Raw genomic sequence first — 11,446 nt, 5'->3', positions numbered from 1 at the left:
CCACCAAAATCTGTTTTTTTCTCCACGAGTTTAAGTGAAGAATTGTGTAATATTTGAAGAACTTTCCTCCGGAGACAAAAGAGCGGAAGCAATCATTGACAGAAAATCCCAGTGACATAAACAAAACCTCATCCAGGTAGCGAAAACGATTTTTAAGAAGTGAAAATGTGACAATGTTTAGTCTGTGATGAAAGTAAAATAATGTCTCAAATGAAACGAACAAGCATTTGTCATAAATATAAAACATTTATTGCATTGGCAGTCAGTGGTGTGCATAAAAGAATCGATTCTATACATATTTCACTGAATGAAATCCACGCTGGATCAAAAAAAGAGCTTGCCAGCATTTCAGTGACCAAGTCTCAGTCATTACAAAAGAGCTGCTTAGCCAAAAAGAACATTTAACTACAAATTTAACTTATACAAGAAAAGCAATACAATATTAGTGTCTGAACTGTGGGTCGCTGAAGTGGTTCCTGGAATTATTTACAGTGGCTTGGCAGATACATAAAGGAAGTGATGCTATAGAGTGGTTTGGTGATTAAACATGAAAAAGGAAGTGCGTGAACTGATGCACACGCATTCACTTGTCTTGCATTTTCTCCAAGATGGGAACAATCATATCAAACTTGGGTCTCTTGGCTGGGTCTTCATTCATGCAGAGCCTCATCAGCTTACAGATGTGAGGGGAAATCCCCGGGGGAATGGTCGGCCGAAGACCCTCGAGAGACACCTGTTTATATTGGGGCGGTGTTAAGTAGAAAAGCTGCACGTGTTTGTAATGTAATGTTGAAGCCTATGGGCAGATAAATACTGTGTCAACTTACTTTCATGCCTATCTCCATGTGTGAGAGATCAGCAAAGGGGACTTCTCTGGTAACGAGCTCCCACAATAACACAGCGAAACTCCACATGTCTGCAGATCTTCTGTTAATGTCCTCGGGCTTCTTCTGCAAAGCTGAAGAAAGAAAAAAACCCCATAAACATAAGCACTATAACTTAGATCTTCATTATGTAACTTTACCAGGTAAAACAGCACGACTGCTTCTTAATTGGTACTAAATTATACAGCGCAGTTTCCTCCTGGCTGAAAGACTCATAAAGTCGAAGGAGGCATTTAGTGAGCAGGAAGCAGGAGGGAATTAGGGGAACAGTGAGTGAGTGAGGAGAAAAACAAAAGGGAATAAATACCTTCAGGAGCCATCCACGCTGGAGAGTACATACGACCAGGACACTGGAAGGACAACTTAGCATCCGCCATACTTATCCTGGCGGTCATGTCCTCATCAATCTGTAGACGAATTACATCTTGTGATCACATCTGATAATAAACATGCGGATATCTAATGAAATAAAAGACAGCAGAAAGGCCTCTCACCATGATGTGCTTACTGTTGAGGTAAAGCCGCGAAACCATTGGTTCTAAGGTGTGGAGGAAAGCCATGCCACTGGCAATGTCCAGTGCAAACTTCACTGCCTGGCTCTGGTCGACCACGAGAGCTGAGGGAACAGAAGGCAGAAGTAGGATATGGGGTTTAATTAAGTGCCATGATACCAACATCTAAATGTCACTTAACTGACTAGCTGACATGAATGAGTGAGATGGGGGGGGGAGTGAGAGAAATAAGAGAAATAAGTGAGAGAAAGACGCATGCACAAATACGTTTCTTTATCCATAATGTATGAAGCCACACAGCGTCATCCACAGTGGCAAACCTGCCGCAGTCTTAGCTCTTTCAGGCTGAGACAAAAGACAAATTTGAGCCTTTTCATTTTAACGCATGCACACATTGTCAAATGACTTACTGGTGCCCTGGTGTAATATGTTGTAGAGGGATCCGTAGGGCATGTAGTGGGTAATGATTATAGGGTGAGGGGATGGCGGTGACTGACAGGCCCCAAGAACAGGTAGGATGTTTGGGTGAGAAAAAATCCTATCAAGCCACAACAGAAAAAAAAGAGAGATTGTGAAGTGTTTCTAAATATTATTTAATAAATAGCTATTTATTCTAAGCTCAAGATGGTCTGTCTGGGATAAGAAGAGACTAACAGAGAAGAAATGGCCTCAAAGCTTGGTCTGAATCACGAGAATGCTTTGCAAATCCACGAGAAACCACCCCACCATTTGTGTCACCTTTAAAGTTAAGCCCAGCAGCAGTGTTTTTGCATTTCACTGTCACCTATTTTTGCAGTACATGAAAGAGCTTATGTTGCCTCTAATCTTCAGCGCACGCATAACCAGCGCTTTGATGATTGCATCAAGCACAGCCAAGACGTTCCTACTGCGCACTCAGCCTTCCTGGTGAGGTTTCTTTGATTTGGCCTGCTCAAAGGATTCTCTCACCTTCTGTTCTGGTCATTTTATCCCGAGGATGACAGAATTTATTAAAAGTAGATGAGATGGGAATGCAGTTTTGCTCAGGTGATTTAATACTATTCAGAGGACGCTTCAGAATGCTGAAGTCATTCTGTGGGCCCGCCTGGGCCCGTCTTAACACGTTCTGCAGGGTTCGACGGTTATTGCACGATAAGTTCATAACAGAAAACAGGATTAGAAAGTAATGCTTGAGTCACATTGTGAAGGGTCTGGTTTCATCTTATAACAGAGGTTCATGTTTGCTGTAGAACCCGACTTAGCAAAAATAAAGGGTCCTCTCCTCCATTGCATAAGAATCCTGCACAACATCCTAGCTAATCTTTGACCACAGACTTCACCGGCGGTTCATCGCGGTCATCTGTACTCTACACGAGGACTGTGTTTACCAGTGCATGGCCACCAGGCCAAATGTCGACTGATTCTATGTAACTCAAACAGACGCTAAGCCGACTCAAGATAAGAAACTGCAGCACCAAATGTATTTGCCTCAGTTTACATAAACACGCAGGCTGACAGCATGTGACCCTGTGATGTTTGCCCATGATCCATGACACGAAAAGCAGAGGTGAAACAAGCATAATTCAAGAATTAAATTATAAAGATAAATTCCCAGGATATGTTTTTTTTTATTTAAACTAGCTCATTTAAAGCTTAAAATTATGCATTATTAGGGCCAAGATACAGTGTGAATTTAACACCACCAAACTAAGTCACTGAACTGTATGATACATGCAGTGTTAGTGCCTCCTGGAATATTTAGCTTTATGATAAATATGATGACTCCTTGTGCCGTTTACCCACCCAAATTCATTATACAATTGTCCAAATATGGTGAGTTCTGGCTCAAGAATTATGGCAAAGGTCATAAGAGTCGAAATGTAACTCCACAAACCAGTGCGTGCTGTAACAATGGCTAGATCCATCTTTCATATACAGTCAATGCAATGGAATACCGATTCATTGTTCGGATACCACAAGAAACACTGCTGCCCCAGACCCACCACTATAACCTTTCTCATTCCTACAGTACGGTTATTTGAATCACCTCAGTTTAGGATGTTCCTCGTTGAAGTCTCTGCTCTTCCTGGTGGTCCAGTCTCTCACTTGTAGCACTTTTACTACAATTTCGTCCCCTTGCCACCGACCCTGCCATAACTACAAACAGAGCGCATGGTGTTAAACAGCCAGGGAGCTGAAAAAGACTGGCACGCAGCAATAAAAACAGAGTGCAGCTAACCTCTCCAGACTGGTTTTCATTGATCTTTGCCAGCAGCGAGAGTTGCTTATAATCGATACCAGCCTGCTTGTTGAGGGTGCCATTACCTACAAGGTCAAAAACATCGCTATTATTGCAAACATTCTGCTTTGATATGATGATTGGCCCCTAGAGTGTGGAATAAATGCTACTCACGGGGTCGTGTCCGCATGGTGCCCTTCCAGAAAGTTTCCTTGTATGGAACTTTGATCAGACTCTGGCCCATTTTCTCTGCCTTTTCTAAAAAGAAAACAACAAAAATTAAGAATGCATAATTATTTCCTTTTCAAAAAACCCTGTTTGTCTGTTAAAATATCCAAAAATAGTCCCCTGTAGCACCTTGTAGCAGCTGTCTTAGGTGAGGCTTGGCTTTGTCCAAAGGTGTTTGTCCATACCTATTGCATATACACACCTGGGCACCACTGGCCACCAGGTCCTAAAAGAAAAAGTGGTCAAACAATGTAATGTGCACAGATTAGATACTGAAGAGCGTCACAGAAAAAGACTGCAGTGACCGTCTCTGACCAGAAGAGGGAGCAAAGAGATAATGCTAAAGTAAAGAGAGAGCATCTGTGTATGGGTATATGGTAAAGTACTGCACCTCGGCCACTTCATCCTGGCCCCAGAAGCAGGCGTAGTGGAGCGGGGTGTTCCCGTGCTCATTGACTGTGTTGGGGTCGGCTTTGCACTGGATCAGCTGCCATTAAAAAACAAAAGGGCATAATGATAAATAAGATTTGACCCACCTAAAAAAAAACAAAACACATACACAGACCCACTGATTAACAACACTGTATCTGTATCTGGGTGGCTTTGGTTCAGGAGAGCAGGTTATCTGCTAACTGGAAGGTTGGCAGTTCAGTCGTTCTGAGTTGATCGGTATGTAAATGTGTGTGAATGTCAGATAGCAAGCACTCAGCTCTAGAAAAAAAGTGCCTATGTGAATACATAAAGTGTATTGTTTAAAGCGCTGTGTTTACCTTGGCCACGATGTCTCTGTGTCCATGACTTGCGGCGAGATGCAGCGGCGTATCGTCGCCACGGTTCATCACATTTATGCGGGCACCTCGCATGATGAGCATGTCGACAACGCCGTTCTTCCCTTCCCTGCACGCCCAGTGGAGAGGGCTGAAGCCGTGGTCATCACTAAGCCACAGGGCAAGCACAGTACGGGAAGCAAAGAAGACATACTTTTACTGTAAACTTACTTTATAAAGTCTGACAAGTATATTTTCATTTGATGAAGTGTGTGTCACTGTGAGGTGATGACATTCTTGTTTCGCTGAACTGCATGTAGGAGGATGCTGGCGGCCTCTGACAAAATTGTACATGTGTGGCTTCCTCTATGACACGGAGACACCCAGATTCTCACACACAGACACACACACACACCAACGGCTAATCTTTATTTAGACTTAAGCATATGCTACTGCACTTTTCCTGCAGCCTATACTCCTCTGGTGACTCCTCTGATGACTGGCATGTGATAAAAATGCCAGTGCAAACTGGAATAGCTACTAACATATGTAAAGGCGCAAACACTCGCAGCACTGCACTCTAGCAGCCTGCGAGGAGCCCAGGATATCACCTCCATGTGACTTGGCCCTCTTTCACCCGTTTTGCTTTACCTGACCCCAAGGCAGCTGCTGGGGATTCTCGCAGCTCGTTGCAAAGCCACAACCTCTTCACTCTATTTAACAATAAACCCTAAGAGAGCTTGTACAGCCCGTAGGAAGTAGCTGCAGAACTAGGTTAACACTTAAGTGAAATGCCAGTTAGGCACATTCTGTCTGTTCTGATCCAGCACTGTGTGGACAGACAGTGCAGTCTAACCAGCCCTTTGGGCTATAAAAAGTAACAGAAGAGAGAGAAAAAAACTCAGGAATGACAGGGTGGAAAAAACACAGTGGAATCCTGAGCTACACATTCTCTCTCTCTTTCTCCTCATGTCTCTTTATGTCACACGTTTCCAGGGGGCTGATCTGAAACAGCTTTTTTGTTTGTTTGGTAAAATGTTTGTTTCTAAGTTCCCTTTCCTTTTGTACCAGATGTAGAGGTAAAGGAATTCCACTAACATGTAGCACATTTCCCCCGCCGACACATGACGCTTTAATTGCACATTATTAGATATTCTAAAGGTAAAAACAGGCCTGACCGCATAGCTGAGCTTCCTCAGAGTAAGAGCCAAAAAGGAGGCCTCCAGCATAATGAGTGGCCTCTCAAATGTTTATGCGGGACTGCAGAGAGCTGTCTGGGTAGCTCTGTCGGCGAGGGCTTGGCCCTGTATGGAGCTGAAACAGAGGAAATGGTCTTGGCTGTTGCGTGGTTGGCTAGAAGCTCTGCAGCCCTCAGAGGCAACGTCAACAAACTGCACATATATGGCCTGACCAAAGAATGAGATAACTGAGGTCTTTAGCAGTGAGGTCTTCCTGCTCCTTTCGAGGAAAGAGATTTTTGGAAAGGGCAGATGTTGACGGGGCTGCACCCTTTGATTAATATAAAATCATCTGGCAGTAATAGTTTGGATTTCACTTTTAATCCCAAAGTGTGGCTTCTTTAAAAGTAGCTGTTTTTTTAAACACAACACACTTCTAGAGGGGCAAATCTTAAGCTCTCTGAGTCACGTAAGTTACTGTGAAACCTCCTCTGAATTACCCATAAGCAGTTTTTGGAAATGACCTCATAAGAAGAAGGGGGGTAAAAAGTACAGACTGCAGCTTAGTGATGCTCAGCAGTACGTGGAGTTGCAGAGCGAGAACAATATGGAAACTATGTGACCAGCTCCAACGCGCCAAAGATCACCTTTTTCTAATGCACACCAGCACACAAAAACACCAAAGAATCATTTGCTTTTAATACAAATTCTTTAAAAGTCCAGGTCTTGTTGCACAGGCTTCAACATCACAGCTGGATTCAGCAGAAAGTCCAGCAGCAGTCCTCTTCAAAGCCTTGTCTGTTTGAATGAGTGTGCACAGTTATCTGCTTACCCCAGGTTGAGGTCATTCTCCGTGTTGTCCAGCCACAGACGAACAGCCACAGAGTTGCCCTCTCTGCACTGTGTGAAGATGTCATCCATGGGTATGCTGCAGGTTCCGCCTGGTTTAAGCTCAGGATCACAGAGCCTGTAAGAGGTTTTAATAGGTTTTCACCCCCTCACACTTAAAAGCTTTGCACACCTTCCAGCACATTATCAGACATCACTCACTTTTGAATCTAGATTGCTATCAGCGCTATTCTGATGGCTGACTAGTTTTAAGGTCCGTGGGGGCCTTAAAAATGATCAAAATGTTAAATTCACTATTTTTGCTGCAAAAATATCCAGAAGCCAGCAGAATATAAAGCCCCCACGTTTGCTCTTGGCTTCATCTGCCTCCGTTGAATCGGATGGGCTGGCCTATTGGATCACTTTGAAAACTACTGTAAAAAAAAGGTTCAAGTTCAGTCAACAACGAAGCTTCTCCGGTTTGTTGTATGTTTAGGAAAAGTATGAACTGTATAGAAAAAAAGTTTTCAAACCTTTTACCAGCTGGTGAGCGATCGATTTCTTGTTGGTTTCTTTTTCCCCCGCGAAAGTCTGCCGTCTCCTCAAATTTAAGAGCAGGGAATGGTCGCTCCGAGTCCACGCCCCGCTCCTCAGAGCTGATGTGGGCTACTGCTGGAGAGAAGTTCGAGGAGGTGTCCGCTACTGGCAACCATATCCCGGGACACCGAAGCACCAGCGCGCCCTGCTGGAGGCAACGCAACCATGCAAAAGCAAGCAGGGTATTTAGATGCTCTGAGGTCTGCTGAAGCTCATCTTGTAACCAGCAGGTTGCCGGTTCGATCCCCAGCTCTGTCTGTTTTGGTCGTTCTGTCCTTGGGCAAGTCACTTCACCTACCGCCTACTGGTGATGGCAGGTGGCAGGACTAAAAAACTATCTACAGCAGATTAACAGTATCTGAAAGAAACACGGATGAAAAGGCCACACTATCAGTCATGGATTGGCCTCCCCAGAGGTCGGACCTCAACATTGGGAAGCAGTTTGAGATCATGTTGACAGAGAATGGAATCAAAGGCACCCAACAGCCAAAGAAGAGCTTTGAATGTCCTTCAAAAAGCCTAAAGAACTGAAGACTACTTAAAGAAATTACAAGAAAACTTATCTAAGAGAGTTCAAACTGTGTTGAAGAATAAAGAATAAACCAGTAATTAATGTTGGCTAATTATGACTTTTCATAGCATTTTAATGCATCACAACAGGATTATATATGTATACAAATTAAAACTATTAAGTGTCATAGTTTCATAAACTCTGTTGTTCTTACATAGATTTCTTTTTTTTTTTTTTTTTGCCAATTTATAACTTGAAAAATAACAAAACAGCAAGATTTATGTTCTTCAGTTACTTAGTGTTTTTAGGACAAATAACTCCCTATGGCAACGTGAAATCCCCTCATCTGTTTTAACTAGCTTGTTATTGACAAGGAATGTAAATCTCATTGGCTCCTTCTCTGCAGCAGCAGGGCGGTGAAATATTGTGGCAAAAAACATTTTCTCCAAACAACATCAATAACTGGAACCAAACGTCTTCATTCACAGCCATAAGAACGCACAGTTGCTGGCTGTTTATTGCGGCTCTCCTTCTGGATTTAGAGGGTGTGCAACACAGATTGTGCAAACACAGGAAATGATGGGGAGGAGGGGAAGATGATGATATGTGACAAAGGTCGTGAACTGCCTTCAGAGCTACACAAGCCAGAGCACGTGGCGTTCCCCCGACTGTGTTCAGACACCTGAACAGGATGAAGGCGGGATGGCCTTTAATGTTTTCAAACCATAAAAGTAACGTTCTGCCACTGTTATATTTTAAAAGCTGTCATTTTTCAGAGAGGGTCATCCTACCATTTTATAACTTACACTATATACTACACGCTGTACTGTTAAACTGTGCAATTCCAAAAAACATCTGTCTTGGCTAAGCACATCTGGGTAAACACCAGATTGGTCTTTATACCAGGTGTACGATTGTGCTTTGATTTAGAATCATGCATTTATTGTTGAAATCCCCTGCTTTTTTTTTTTTAATTCAGTCTCTTTCACTCCCTGTGTGTATATACACAACTGCATTTAATCATGAGTAACAACCAAACTGACTCTTTCTCCTGTAGTGTGTCCTTTGTCCCATCTCTCTTTGTTCTCTTCTCTTTCCCCTCATCCCAAATTGGTCGTGGCAGATAGCTGCTACTCCCTGAGCATAATTCTGCTGGAGGTTTCTTCCTTTTAAAAGAGAGTTTTCCCTTCCAACTGTCACCCAGTGCTTGTTTTTAGGAGATCACGTGATAGTTGGTGGTTCTTTCTAATAGTTTCGGGTACTTACCTTACAATATAAAGAGCTTTGAGGCGACTCTTGTTATGAATTGGCACTATATAAATAAAATTGAATTGTAGGTACAGATGCACACAAACACACACATGCTGTCAAACAACTCTCATTAGCAAACAACATCACCTTTTATGGGTAGCCTTTTAATGTTAGCCTTTTACAATTTTTTCCCTACTGTGTAAGAAGTCACCATAAAATTCCTGCACAATTGAAATTCCTATCATGAATGACATTCCTCCTCCTCATGCCTTTTGATCAAAATGATTCATATAACGCTCTTGATCGATAACTGTGCCAAACCTGTAACATGTAATGCCTTTCATGGTCATTAATTGACTTTAGATTCATCTATTGCTGACTAAGGAAAAGGAAAAAAAAATGCTGACATTTGGTTTCATTTGGTCACAAGATATCAACTATACCCTATTTATTAGACTCTTTTTGTCCTGATAGGCTCTCTGATTTAGATGCATCTTCTGATAAGTATGTAGAGTTAGATGACGTAAACAGTGCCGGAGAGCTGGCAGAATCAATCTGGCCACCAGCTACTGAAGGCTGAGAAAATCCTCCTGTATATGAAGGTCCAATGCCAGCTTTATCAAGCACTGGAGCATTTAGCGTTTCATTTGTGGGAGTGAGCGGTGTGGCAGCTGATAATTTGAGTTCTGAGGACACAGACGCATCCAGCTCAGCTGGAAGCGGAGATGAGGTGTTCGGAGCATGATGTGTTGCTGAAATTTCAGTTCCAGCAGCTCCAGATGCTGCCTCTTCCTTGGCATTCTCTGCAGCTTTGCTCTCCAGCTCCTCCATCCGCCGCTGGACCATCCGAGGCATCAGCTGCACATAGGTGCCCATTAAACGATGGTTAGATCGAATGAGCTTCCCTGCACAGTTGTCCACACAGCGCTCCTGGAAGGCAAACAGCAGTCAGAGGTAGAAAGCAGAAAACTACAGTATATTGTGATCACACAGTATATATGCATTAGTAGGCAAATGTGTTATCCACATCCTGGCTGGGACTATTTTTAGTGGTTTGACTGGACTGAAAATATTCAAGCTGCAACATAAAACTGGCTTCTTTATTGCAGGTTAAATTCAGTAAGGGCCTATGAATGCTACAAAGTTTCTCTTTCACAGAGTAGGGTCACAGGCAAAGTCCTCTCTGTCAAAGATGTTACACAACATCAAATGTGTTTGTAAATACAATAAAGCAGCATGACCAGGATGGACAGATTTAGAGATGAGTATATTAAAGAGCTTAGATTTGGCAATTTGGAGACGAAGTTAGAGAGGTAAGGTAGAGAAGGTTTGGACGTGCATAGGTGATATATTGGACAAAGTTTGTTGACGGTTGAGACAGTAGGCAGGAAGAAAAGAGGAAAATCCATTGACCACAGAGAAAATTCATGGATATAGTGGAGGAGGGGGAAAGGTTGATGTGACAGAGGACGATGCTAGGGGTAAAGTGAGATGAAGGCAGACGATCCGCTGTGGCGACCCCTAAATGGAACAGCCGACAGAAAAAACATTTGAAAGAAATCGTGTTGAGACGCAGAACACGGCAATCAAACAATACCACCACGTAGCCGACACAGTAACTGTGATCTTCGCTTTTCCTACCTCGTCCATTGTGAGGTTTCTGTAGTTGAAGTTGCTGCTGCATCGCTGGAAGCAGATTTCAGTCATTCGGTTGTAAACCAGAAGAAAATCCCGCAGCTGAAAAACATACACTCACACTCATCATCCAGCCGTGTTGCTGATTGGGTTATAAAGCAGTGACTTAAAGTGACTTACGTTTCTCAGCTGTTGGTCGGGATCCATCATGGAAATTTGTCTACTTCTAAGCTAATATGTTAGCATGAGCGGTGATCAGCTGCGGTACTGAACAAATGATCCCACTTTTAGATTGTCTGGGTTGGGTGACGGTACAAATCGACAAGATATAAGTCACATATAGGCTTTAACAACGGAATATTCGCATTTGAAATAAGCGCACCTGAATAATTCGTAACAACTGCATGACATTCACATGCACGCTGCCATGTTGGTTACGAAGATCGTCTCCGCCCATCAGAGGCTTCACTACGTAGTCTGTGAAAAAAAAAGTTTCCATTTCCGGCTGGTTAGAAAAAAAGTGAAAGATAACATGATTTTTTTATTTTATTTTTTAAATTTTTGTTATACATTCTTATATTTCATGTAAACTATCTACCATCATCTCTCTGCCTGTTTGCTACTGTATTTTACTAGCATAGTAGCATTGGGTTGCCGTCTGAAAGGTGGAAGACCTAAGTTTATGGTTTAGTCAGGTTGGTGCAGGTAACCAAGGTGGTAACCAAACTACGCTATTTAAACATAATAACAGAAATGAGTTGTTGTACCGTAGCGAGCTTCCTCTCATAGTTTGAGAAAAACAGCCGACAAGCTAACCAGTCTCTACAGGTAGGCCGC

General features: G+C 42.8%; 2 protein-coding genes across 3 annotated transcripts; both read right to left on the bottom strand.

The window, feature by feature from the left end:
• Positions 1 to 226: 226 nt before the first annotated feature.
• ilk (integrin-linked kinase) lies at positions 227 to 7,306 on the bottom strand. The gene is made up of 13 exons (XM_005746624.1): positions 7,149 to 7,306; positions 6,620 to 6,754; positions 4,613 to 4,778; positions 4,234 to 4,329; positions 3,972 to 4,068; positions 3,789 to 3,872; positions 3,615 to 3,700; positions 3,423 to 3,532; positions 1,807 to 1,934; positions 1,379 to 1,500; positions 1,192 to 1,291; positions 828 to 958; positions 227 to 733 (listed from the first exon to the last, which is right to left on the bottom strand). Exons 2-13 carry the CDS (start codon positions 6,706 to 6,708, stop codon positions 584 to 586), a joined length of 1,359 nt encoding a protein of 452 aa, XP_005746681.1. The 5' UTR covers positions 6,709 to 6,754; positions 7,149 to 7,306; the 3' UTR covers positions 227 to 583.
• A 1,813-nt stretch (positions 7,307 to 9,119) lies between these two features.
• Positions 9,120 to 11,086, bottom strand: timm10b (translocase of inner mitochondrial membrane 10 homolog B (yeast)). Of its 2 annotated transcripts, none has more exons than XM_005746622.1 (4): positions 10,992 to 11,086; positions 10,790 to 10,905; positions 10,616 to 10,711; positions 9,120 to 9,904 (listed from the first exon to the last, which is right to left on the bottom strand). In XM_005746622.1, the coding sequence occupies exons 2-4, from the start codon at positions 10,817 to 10,819 to the stop codon at positions 9,419 to 9,421; spliced, it is 612 nt and encodes a 203-aa protein (XP_005746679.1). In that variant the 5' UTR covers positions 10,820 to 10,905; positions 10,992 to 11,086; the 3' UTR covers positions 9,120 to 9,418. The 2 variants fall into 2 exon arrangements, with proteins under 2 accessions (XP_005746679.1, XP_005746680.1); XM_005746623.1 differs by having other exon boundaries at positions 10,790 to 10,876.
• Between the last annotated feature and the right edge of the window lie 360 nt (positions 11,087 to 11,446).

This window comes from Pundamilia nyererei, unplaced genomic scaffold (assembly GCF_000239375.1).
Source record: "Pundamilia nyererei isolate P.nyererei 1_Seehausen unplaced genomic scaffold, PunNye1.0 scaffold00180, whole genome shotgun sequence".
Taxonomy (NCBI): domain Eukaryota; kingdom Metazoa; phylum Chordata; class Actinopteri; order Cichliformes; family Cichlidae; genus Pundamilia; species Pundamilia nyererei.
This window is presented reverse-complemented; position numbering and strand designations above follow the sequence as displayed.